The following is a 12,141-nucleotide window of genomic DNA, read 5'->3' as shown; positions in this document are numbered from 1 at the left end:
AAGACTTGCTGGCATTTCACATATAAATTTAAAAAAATTACATTTCCCATAGCCCCCACCCCACCAGCTCAAAAACAAAGACACACTTCCACTTCCTGTGAGCTCAAAAAGATAAGGCAAAATCCAAATTATGTACTTGCTTTGTGTCTAAACTCTGTCACTATATGCTTTAACATTAATTAGTTTTATACTAATTTAGCAGTGTTGTCTGTATTCACAGGTATAAACCACTAAAAGCAAGGGAGCAGAGTAGTTGAAGACAAAACAGGTTGAACACTAGCCAGCGTAGGTAGCAGACTGGTTACCACATGTCTGTTTATAGCACAGTAAGCATAGGGAAGCCTTTTTGTGAGCTTGTGGTATCTAGGATTCCCCCGGCAAATTCAGAGGTAGCTGTTACGTAGTGGTGGGTTCCCTGCCCCGCCTCTAAAAGCAATCCCTCTGACCTGGAATGTTGTGATGTTTAATCAGGATAAAGGAACAGTGATAAAAACTAACCTGTGTTTTATTACTGAGAATGTGTTTTGTTTAGTCTTTTTGTCTGGTTGTATACTGTATGTTATTCAGTACTTATACTACTTTATCAAACAATGTTTAAGATTCAAAAGGTAATACATCAAAAGATTACTTAAATACCATGTAAATATAAAAATATAAAGAATATAAACCATGAACTCAATAAATTACCTTTTCCTTGCAGGAGAATGAATTAAGCTATTATAAAGGTCAGTATATTAGGTACAGAACTGAGTCAATTCACACTTTCCCTTTCATGACTTTCAAACTCTTGTTATTTACTAAATTAAATGTAGACTTTTTAATCACCGGCAGACAACCTGGAAGTTCAGATAAAATCCATCCAAAACAGACAAAATATTAAACAGACAAAACACAAGTTGAAAGGGAATGGTTACAATAAACTCTTAGCACATGACTCCCTCCGCCACCTATGTTTTCCCGCGTTGATGCGAATATATTTCGTCACTCAGTGTGTATATAATCAGGTGCACTGAGTGGGAGGAAGACAACAGCAGCTCTGTGAAAGAAGAAAACACCTTGCCAGATTTTTAACAAGATAATAGAAGGACAGCTCCTGTTTCACTCTGATTTTAAGGCATTAGTTTCTGCATTAAAGGATCAGCATGAACTTCACTGCTTATCTGGTGAGTACTGACAAAGATGTGGGAGTCTGAAATATGTGTTGAACGCAAAAACTCTTGACAGTTTGATGGTTGATACGCACTATATGCGCTTTCAAGAATTCCTGATTTCTGTGCTTTTATGATAATGCTTGTAAGTACATGCAGATAGTCATACCTCAGTTGTATATTTGTTTATCTTTTTAAAACAAAACATGTTTTGATCAAAGCTGTCAAAGCTGTTTTATTAATAGAAACAGCTAGCAAAAGTACAGTTTTCCCAGCAATATTATACATTCTTTAAAAGTTTTTTGGGGAGGCATTTTGATAGTTGACAGTGACAATAGAAATGCAGAGAGAGCGCTGATATGCATTTGAATAAGAAGAGTTCGGTTGGCATGATCTGAGGGTATTACCTGTTTGATGAAGGTGATGATTCCTCCTTTTTCTACTGACCATTAAAAGCACTGATGATGTGACTCATGTTTTTGTATATATATTTGTTTTTCAAGCTGGTACTTGAACTGGGACTGATAGGGACGGTGTCTGGCAGACCAAGTTGTCCTACAGGCTGTGTATTAGCCACTAAAAAATTTCACCACCCATCTATCCAGCCCATGTGGGACCTTCAAGAGATTTCAGTTGCACCTTGGGACTTGACGTAAGTTTTCCTTCTCTTTGCCTGTAAAGCGCGCTAACCCTAACCCAAAACATCTTATTCATATACAAGTTGTATAGTCATACCTTTTTGTAAGTAACGCTACAACTAGTGATGAAAAAGTGAGTAGAAGTTAAAACCTAGCTTTTTTTAAATCATAAAAGTGTTGATTCTGGACATTTGGAAACAATAGTTGATGGAGAGAATGTAAGCACAAAGTTTGTTAGCAACACAACTTTCAACCATGTAAGACTGTTAGCTACAGTTGAAAGTGTCAGTGGTAGAAAGTAGACCTGTTTGTGGAGATTTTGCACTCTGGACAAGGCTAAGAATGCAGTAAGAATTGCAGGAAAATTGTTAAAAATTAAACAGAAGTTGAAGTAATTGTTTAATTGGTGTAATTGTGCAGGCAAGAACTGTCATCTTGGACTTTAATATTTATCACAGAAGAAATTCTATAAGCAATCCAATCTGCACATTTTTACCGGCAACACTCAAAGCTTATATCAACCAGGCCTGGTTTCCACTAATCAGTCACTAATCCATGAAGTAAAGCCTGCATTTATTCACGGATATATTTATTTTTTTCTTTCAGGGTTGATGTCACAGAAGACAGAGAGCCCCAAAATATCCAGCATGCCACGTGCAAGTATTGTACTGTGAAGGACATGGTCCCCAAGCCCATCTTGGTACGGATATCAGTCTACTGGAAGATACGCCACAACACCGAATTTGACTGGTGCGAGTGTCCCTATTATCTGGCTGTTGGATGTACATGTGTCCGTGAACAGCGAGAATGACCGGCAGACATTAGGGCAAGTTCTAGTCCTAAGGTATTATATTTGTAGTTGCAGTGGTTGTATTTGCAGTAGCAAAATTAGTAGTCAAAAATACATAGTGAAATATTATAAAGGTACGTATAATAAGTAATAATAATACATTTAATTTATAGTGAAACTCAAGGTACTACAGTAATAAATAAGGAAAATTATATTTAATGTGAGTATTTGAGAATTTATGTGAGTAGCAGAACTTTGTGGTCCATGCTGAAGGATACTCAGATGCTTTTGTTAAAAGATTTTATTATAAGATGTGATATGCAACAGATGTATATTACATGATTACTACATGTATCATGTGAAATGCAATTACAATGACTTACAATCAGAATTTTAGAATATTTGTGGGAAGAACATAAAGGGGAGCAGGAACATAAATGGTTAAAAGGGTGTAGTTACACGTATTTAACCACTAGGTGGTGACAAAAACAACCAGAAACTAATATTTTTCCTTCCGGGTCAGAAGCTCTTCCTTTCCTGTCGGCCATTTCTCGCATACGGTGGGTATCTGCCGAGCTCTCCGCTTAAAAACGTTAAAAATGCCTTATTTTGTGGTGTAAAACCGTACTTTCTTTTACATTTATGAGCGCTAACATGATTATTTACCCGTTTGTGTTGATTAAGTGGTGTTAATCACCCGGAATAAAGTGTCAGAGTTAATTGAGTTCACGCAGCAGCTGCACATGGTCGGGATGTGCATGCTAATTACTGAGCTAACAGGCTAACACAGTTTATCTACTGGTTTATATTTACACTGATTTTAATATTTATATTGTGATTATTTGTTATTGCTGTCCGGTTTGTTTTTTATTAGAAATACGCGGCTGTACAAAGCATCCCACAGCCGTTAAACATGCGCCGGTGTTACGGGTTAAATGGTGACCGTGTTATCTGGTGGCTAACCCTAAAAAGCCTTTATAGATTAATCGCTTATCTGTGTTTAATATTTAAGTTACAATAACCATTTATGTAAGGTAAACTGTGTTCAGAAAACTTACTCATGTCTTGTAATATGAAAGAGTCACCAGATAACACGGTCACCATTTACACCGTAACACCGGCTTGTTATAATAATCTTATGTCTGCAGAGTTTCTTATAACTGGTTTTTCTTTCTTTGGTTTTTTTAGACTTGTAGGCGACCTGTACAACCTGCCAAAATGCAGAACGACTCTGGTGAATTTGTGGACCTCTACGTCCCCCGTAAATGGTAAGAAAGACTTCATACTGACTAAAAAGATGAATAAAAAGAGAGAAAATACATCTATTGCTGCTATTACTATTACTCTAAAGTCTTTGTGGGAGATTTGGAGGTGTCGTTTAGTTTAGTGATGCTCTTTTGAGTGAGTCACATCATTTGGCTCAGTTCAGCTCTTAAATAATTACTACTTTTGTTTTTTATAATTCAGCCAAATTTATAGTTAACTAAGACTAACACTAGCATTGGAAGAAATAATTTAGTTAACTGAAATAAAAACTACAATGATCTAAAATTAAACCTAATTGCAGATTAAATCGGCTTAATTTTCTTTTCATTTTCTCCATTTTTACTGTATTGTGTTCAGTTTGGCTTGTTGAGATAACGGGCTAGTACCAGTAGGGAGACAAACACAAACACATTTTACCTCAGTTTCAGCATTATTTCATCCTTTACAGCTTCTACTAATCAAAGGCTTTCCTCCGCATACCTGAAACACTAAGACTAAAAACTAAACTATAACTACTTAATTACCTGTTAAACTCACTAAAACTAAACTGAAATAAGAAAGCAAACAGTAAAAATAAAGAAATTCAAAACTATAATAACCCTGGTGTGCAGGTATCAATGCATTTAACTAATAACTCAAATTCACCACAACGCTCACATTGATTGACTGTGAGCAAGTCCATACAAAGTCAAATTTTCTATCTCTGTGTGCAAAAAGGATCGATTGCAGGTATCGATGGGAGACGTTTTGATACTTGGCATTGCTTTATCTTGGTCGATACCTTCAAGCCCTAACACATAATGTTGTTTTTCCTTATCACACATCTGTATCATCCTCCCAGAAATGTTCTCAAATGTACCTCAAACCTTTTGTTACAGACGTAGGTCTCACAGAAAAACTGTAATTAATCTGTTTTGGTATCGTGAGCTTATCCAAACATGTCAAGAGTGCCGTTTCATATTCTATTATTCAAGATAATGTTGCACAACAGTTTTTCTAACAATGTATTTGTTCACTTCTACCTCCTGAAACTGTTGTTGGTGCAGTTTATTAACTGTGAAATTGTTTGTTGCAGCTCTGCCAGCAACAGAATCATTGGAGCCAAGGACCATGCCTCCATCCAGATCAACATTGCTGAGGTAAAAAAAAAAAAAAAAAACACTAAAAGAAATGTAATATTAGTCGTTACGTTTATCAGAAAGTATTTTACACTTGATATGAACTTCTGTATGATGGGATTAAGTCAGTAAGAAAACCTTAAATAAGTTCTACGATACAGGATTTTTGGGGCTTATGTCGATATATACACTTTTTTTTAATTTATTTTTTAGCAATGATCCCTTAATAGTGGTTATCAAACACTTGTGATAAAGATGTGTAATGGAGGCCGTGATGTTTTACAGTTTAAGGATAAACTTTATTGTATAAATGACATCAGTGGACTGAAACAGTAAACTACACTGGTTAATTTAATCATTATAATTAGCTATCAACCATATTGCTCTTGTAAAAGTGTGTTTTATAAGCTCTTATTATATTTGTCTTTCACAAAACTATCTCAAGCTTAGAGTATTACAATGGTGGTTAAACACTGTTCTTATGCCCCCCCCCCCCCCCCCCCCCCCCCCAAAAAAAAGCCATTTTGATGGAGTCATCACTTAAAACTGATAGTCCAACGTTTTCTTGGTGTAACTATTCCTCCTGTTTGTGCGGCTATTAAAAGATCCTCTTCCATCCTCATGTTCAGCAACAACAATATAAAGTAGATGATCAGCTTCTATTGACCTTCAGCAGTCTGAGTTAGTCATATCAAGTGATATCTGACACATTTACAGTCTTTATAGCATCAGATTCCCTCTTAGTGTTTCCCTGTTGAGCTGTGGTGTAACCATAGTAACAAAAAGAGGGACTTTATTACTGTAATACTACTGCAATACTAGTACAGTATTACTACTATAATACTACATGATGGTAGTATAGTAACAAAAAGAGAGACTTTATTACTGTAATACTAGGCCTGGGCAATTAATCGAATAATAATCAAAACCGACATTTAGAAACTCTAATCGACTTAATCTTGCTCATGTCAATTAATCGTGGTGTTCACTGTTGCCATGACAGCAAAGGTTGCATATCTTTAAGGAATTTGAAAACTTGTCTCCAGTGATCATTTGAACCCAAACCATGATCTTTACATAGTTCTGATCAAGTAAACTAGACATTAACCACAGCGTCACACCTTAAAACATCATTATTTTCACTCCATAAAGATCCTCATGTGTGAGGGCAGCAGTGTAAAATACTAAACTAAAGAAACTGATAATACATCATTGTTCATCAAGGGAGGAGATAATCATTCATTCATCGTAATCGAGGTTAAAAGTTCAATTAATATCCCAGGCTAAGTAATACTACTGTAATACTACTATAATACTGTAATACTACAATACTACTATAATACTGTAATAATACTGTAAATACTGTAATACTACAATATTACTACTATAATACTGTAATAATACTGTAAATACTGTAATACTACACGATGGAAGTATAGTAACAAAAAGACTTTGGCACTAAAACACTAACGTTGAAACATAGAAGACCAAAATTTTGACTCCTCCTTTCTTTCTTTCATCTTTTCTTTCTTTCCTCTTTTCTTTCTTTCCTCATCTTTCTTTCTTTCCTCGTCTTTCTTTCTTTCCTCTTTCTTCCTTCATCTTTCTTTCTTTCCTCATCTTTCTTTCTTTCCTCATCTTTCTTTCTTTCCTCGTCTTTCTTTCTTTCCTCTTTCTTCCTTCATCTTTCTTTCTTTCCTCCTTTCTTTCTTCATCTTTCTTTCTTCATCTCTCTCTTTCCTCGTCTTTCTTTCTTGTTCTTTCTTTCTTTCTTTCTTCATCTTTCTTTCCTCTTTCTTTCTTTCTTTCTTTCTTCATCTTTCTCTTTCCTCGTCTTTCTTTCTTTCTTTCTTCATCTTTCTTTCCTCATCTTTCTTTCTTTCCTCATCTTTCTTTCTTTCCTCATCTTTCTTTCTTTCCTCGTCTTTCTTTCTTTCCTCTTTCTTCCTTCATCTTTCTTTCTTTCCTCCTTTCTTTCTTCATCTTTCTTTCTTCATCTCTCTCTTTCCTCGTCTTTCTTTCTTGTTCTTTCTTTCTTTCTTTCTTCATCTTTCTTTCCTCTTTCTTTCTTTCTTTCTTTCTTCATCTTTCTCTTTCCTCGTCTTTCTTTCTTTCTTTCTTCATCTTTCTTTCCTCATCTTTCTCTTTCCTCATCTTTCTTTCTTTCTTGTTCTTTCTCTCATCTTTCTCTTTCCTCATCTTTCTTTCTTCCTTCATCTTTCTCTTTCCTCATCTTTCTTTCTTTCTTGTTCTTTCTCTCATCTTTCTCTTTCCTCATCTTTCTTTCTCTTTCCTTTTCTTTCTATCTTTCTTTCCTTATCTTTCTTCTTGTTCCTTCTTTCTTTCTTTCCTCCTTTCTTTCTTCATCTTTCTTTCCTCATCTTTCTTTCTTGTTCTTTCTTTCTTTTCTTTCCTCTTTCTTTCCTCCTTTTACTTTGTTCTTTTCTTTACATTCAGACGACTGAAGCTTCATATTAGCTTCAGATCAACGTTTAAACACGTTTCCACAGAAGCAGGCCTGTAGATTTATTCCTCCATCACTTCCGTTGTAAACATGATGAAGTGACTTCTAATGGTCAGTGTGACAGATGTTAACAGGAGGAATCATTACAGCAAGACGCTCCATTCAATCCATTGAAGGGACTTTTTTTAAACCGTCATTAAATTAATTAGTGTTGGTTTCATTGAAGATGTGTCACATGTTTGTTTTCACAACACAAGTTTACACCTCATGTGGTGAAACAGTAGCTAGGAGACAGACGTTCTGCTGTCTAATGTTTTGTATGTTTACTATAGTTGTAAAACAAACAGTCGGCTCAGTGTCGGCTGAAAAAAAAAAAAATTTGCGTCGTCGACCACAAGAGGAAACCACCGCAGAGTTCACCGTGAGTCAGGTTGAATCACGGAGGGGGAAAAACTGATGTTGTAACACAATTATTATGAAGAGCGTATCGAGTTACGCAGCAGAAATATGACTGTAGTAGTTCTGTCAGCAGTAACTTTGACCCACTACGTCATCATATGAGAAAATAATTGATATAATTAGTTTCAGTCGGGCTGTAGTTGTAGTTCTAGTTATTTAGAGGATGGATTCGTTCTTCATTCATTTCTATGCAACAAAGATCCGAACAGACAGAAACTTGCATCATGTCTAAGTTATTATACTAAATGACCTTTTTATACATCAGAGCTGCAGCTAACAACTATCTTCATTACTATGTTTATTGATAGATTAATTGACATTTTTATTATCATGTCATGCATATGAATAAGCCCAGCTCACATAGGCTCACAAGACACCACAAATTCATACATGCCAGGGTTAAAGTACAGTGTATTAACCTTTAAAATAACAGCGACAAAGACCGACAAGATTAAAGAATTAAATAAGGTAACAGAAGCTTCATTCATAATCAGATCGACATTATCAAGCATAAATAATCAATGGAGATAGGAAAAGCGGAAAAATATAATAATAAAGTATTAATTGAACAGTCAATCTTGCCTTTTCTTGGCTTTTGCCACAAAACTTGCAACCTCATCATCAAAATTAAATATATAATTGTATTATTATATTTTTGGGATTAATCCTCTGATCCTACAATGTCTTTAAAAAAAACACTTTAATTTCCAACAGCTCATGGTGACATCTTAAAATCTTATGTCTAAGTATCCAAAACCCAAATATATTAAGTTTACCATCATATATAACTCAGAAAAGCACCAAACACACAAAGATGTAATTGTTGCAACCCTATTATACATTGTGTGTTTACAGGTCCAATTGCAGATAGTTTTATAAAGTCTAAACTGTAATATCATGCAGCGTTGTGATGATTTACACGGTTTCTGCAAGTTTCAACAGGCTATAAATTGATTTTTCGTATCAGTCAGGAACGAACAGAAACGACTCGATGCCTAAAACAGATTGAAAAGAACCTTTTAAATCTCTTCTGCAGGTTGACAAGGTGACCGGACGCTTCAATGGTCAGTTCAAGACCTACGCCATCTGTGGCGCCATCCGCAGAATGGTAAGTCTCACTAAACCTTTTTTATTTGCTGTCACTTGAACATAAACTGGACTTTTATGGGCTAGTTATCAACAGTCTTGTAGTTGAGGATTATTCTCATGTAGTGTCCTAATTACAGGGTTGAAGTCTTTGTTTTATATCTTTAATGAATCTGTCCCACTGTAAAACTTAACACTGTTTTCATGTGATTTATTTTGGGATCCTCTAATTAAATCTGCAGAAGTTCCAACAAGAATTAGCTTTCAGTCATTTCACCTGTAATTAGATTCTAGTGTCATTGTTTGTTTTCTAGATGTGCAGTTTGTCTTTCTTTAAATATCAGTGAGACAGTAGAGGAAAGGTTTTTAGTGTAATCGTTAGACAGACTTGACATACTATTAGGGCTGGGCGATATGGATAAAATCAAATATCACGATATTTTAGACCAAATACCTCGATATAGATATTACAACAATATTATAGAGATGGCTGTTGATGCTTTAACAAAGTATTTACACTATGAAATGTTTGATAAATAATAATCAGTAATGTGGATATAATGACAAAGTGGGCAAAAGGTAAATAACAAGAGCTAGAACAATGTTAAGTTCAGAAAATAATATATTTAACTGTAATTCAGCTTTAAAACCATGAAAAGATGACTGATGACATATTGCGCAATATTACGATATCCAAAATCTAAGACGATATCTAGTCTCATATCACGGTATAGATATAATATCAATATATTGCCCAGGCCTAGATACTATATCACTAAATCTGTCTAATCTGTAAAGGAAAAGCCTTCAGTCTGAGTGTTCGATGGTTTCTAACACCGTTAAGTGTCTTCTGACAACATGAGTCTGTCCTGTAAATGCTGAAAGCTGCAGTCTGAACACCTTCTTTCTCTCCTACAGGGTGAGTCTGATGACTCCATCCTGAGGCTGGCAAAGGACGACACCGTTGTTGCAAAGTAAGAACCTGCTCTCAAGTTTTATCATTACATTAGAGTTACACAGGTGTGTGTTTGAGAAAATATTACATGTATAAAGATGCATGAGTAAGGACAATAAAGTCTGACGTAGTTTGCATTAGCAGTTTTTAGCAGTTTTGTTTCTCAGATTATTTTTTAATGGAAATGTTTGGAGCTGCAACAATTAATCAATTCATCTATAAGCCAATAAAAATAAATTAATCACCATTTATTTTTTGATGAAAGGGAAAAAATGCTGATAAAATCCTGTAGTTCTAGCTTCTGAAATGTGAATATTTGTTATGGTTTCTTTCTGTCTTTTATTATAATATATCTTTGGTTTGTTAGTCAGGACAAAATATGTTACCTTTGGCTTTGAGATGCAACATTTGCACAAATTTCTGAAAGTTCTTTGACCATTAAAACTGATTTATTCATCAATAATGGAAATAATCTGTAGCTGCTGCCTTAGACCTGATAATTTGAAGTCTAGGATCCACACACAGCAGGTGCTTTTTCAGTTGAGTCAGCAGTTTGTGCACTCGGGACTTTTTTGTAGTTTCATCTGCATCATGTTCCCTCCAGTCAGCGAGCTGGCAGGATGACTTACTACTGACTCAATATAAACAAAGGCGAGAGTGTCAGGCTACATGGAGATGGTTTATAGAAGCTTAGAGCTCCTCCTAGTGGCTGAGAGTGGAACTTGCTTTGCAGTAATTAATTATGCCTTCATACTAGACTACACAGCTCAACTCTTATTTACCCTTCTGAGACATGAGCTTCTGTTTGATATGCATTTTGAATTTCTGCTAAATATTTGGGATTAGTAGGACCTGACAAGTGCAAAAACTAATCGTCTTTGAACAGGAGGTTCAGTGTTAGGGTTACATGTACACCTTCCCAACGTCTTCAAACAAGTACTTTCTGATTAGCAGTCAGATACACTGATTAGCAATGTCTTGGCTTGTTGCCGTTGCTAAAATGAGTTACATTTGTATATCAGCATATCAGACTACAAACATTATTAAGCATTAATTAACAAGTTTCAACCATAAAATCTACTTTTATCTAAAAAAATCAGCAGTTGATTGACATGGCCAAGTTTTTTCCACTGTAATGTGCTTTTACGACCACTAGGTGGCACAAAAAAGTGTGCACAAACGAGGACAACAGGTCAAAGTTAAGCAGAATGAAGTATAAGATCCAGCAAACCCAAAATGTAATGTCTCCATATGATAGATAGATAGAAACTTTATTGATCCCCTAGGGGAAATGTAGGGTCCAAGCAGCTTAACATACGTAAAGATATCGCACATAACATACACATACAACATAAACAGGAATGTAAAAAGTAAAATCTGTATAAATACAAGTTAAATAAGAATAAAGATACTGAGAACAGAATACTAAATAAAAACCAAAGGCTGAGGCTGTGTGATAAAGTGCAAAGATAAGGCAAGACAGTGCAAGTATGAGTCATTGAATATAGGCTGAATACGTAATTATGGAGGCCTGTTAGAAGAGGCCTGTAGCAGCGCAGAGATGGATATGAAAAACACAATAAATAAATATCAGCATTATAGTGCAATATCAGAGTTTATGAGGTTGCAGGAGTTTTAATCACACATCCCTTTACAGCCCATTTAGTACACTCAGCATTATCACACACTTTTGGGAACATGGCCTTATTCCCAGCAGGCGTTCTGACTCTTCATAGTAGGAAAGGCGCAGCAGGTGTCTATTAACAATGAATCTGTTCTATAGAAGTGAACCAAGCTCTCTGAAAGCTAGATGAAATTCAGCCGTCAGGATTTACACCTGAGCTTTTCCTACTGTAACAGAATGTAAAGAAGTAATATATAAATGTCATATCCTTAAGGAGATGATCTGTGCTGTTAAAGTTGGAAAAATACTCTCAATAAATCAGGTTTCACATTAAAAACAAGATTATTGGATCATCAATGATTCTGTCGAGAGGAAAAGTGCAAATGTTAGATGTTTTTATGTAGGGAAGATGTTTATTAATTTAGATCTGCTGTATATTAATCTACAACTTGAACATGATCACTAACAACTTGTTCTCTCCTCTTTTTCTTTCTTTCACAGGAACTTCTGAGTGTAACATTGGATCTGTGGAAACTTTGTAAAAATAAAATGGGGAAAAAAAAAACATTGCTGTTTTTTGTGATTTTTTTTTT

General features: G+C 35.2%; 1 protein-coding gene across 1 annotated transcript; it reads left to right on the top strand.

Moving 5' to 3' along the window:
* The first annotated feature begins 3,105 nt into the window (after positions 1-3,105).
* Positions 3,106-12,141, top strand: rps21 (ribosomal protein S21). Its single transcript, XM_062427516.1, has 6 exons — positions 3,106-3,136; positions 3,765-3,844; positions 4,918-4,981; positions 8,920-8,991; positions 9,888-9,943; positions 12,050-12,141. The coding sequence occupies exons 2-6, from the start codon at positions 3,795-3,797 to the stop codon at positions 12,057-12,059; spliced, it is 252 nt and encodes an 83-aa protein (XP_062283500.1). The 5' UTR covers positions 3,106-3,136; positions 3,765-3,794; the 3' UTR covers positions 12,060-12,141.

This window comes from Scomber scombrus, chromosome 10 (assembly GCF_963691925.1).
Source record: "Scomber scombrus chromosome 10, fScoSco1.1, whole genome shotgun sequence".
In the NCBI taxonomy this organism is placed as follows: Eukaryota; Metazoa; Chordata; class Actinopteri; order Scombriformes; family Scombridae; genus Scomber; species Scomber scombrus.
Note: the sequence above shows the minus strand (reverse complement) of the source record. Positions and strands in the feature narration are given on the sequence as shown.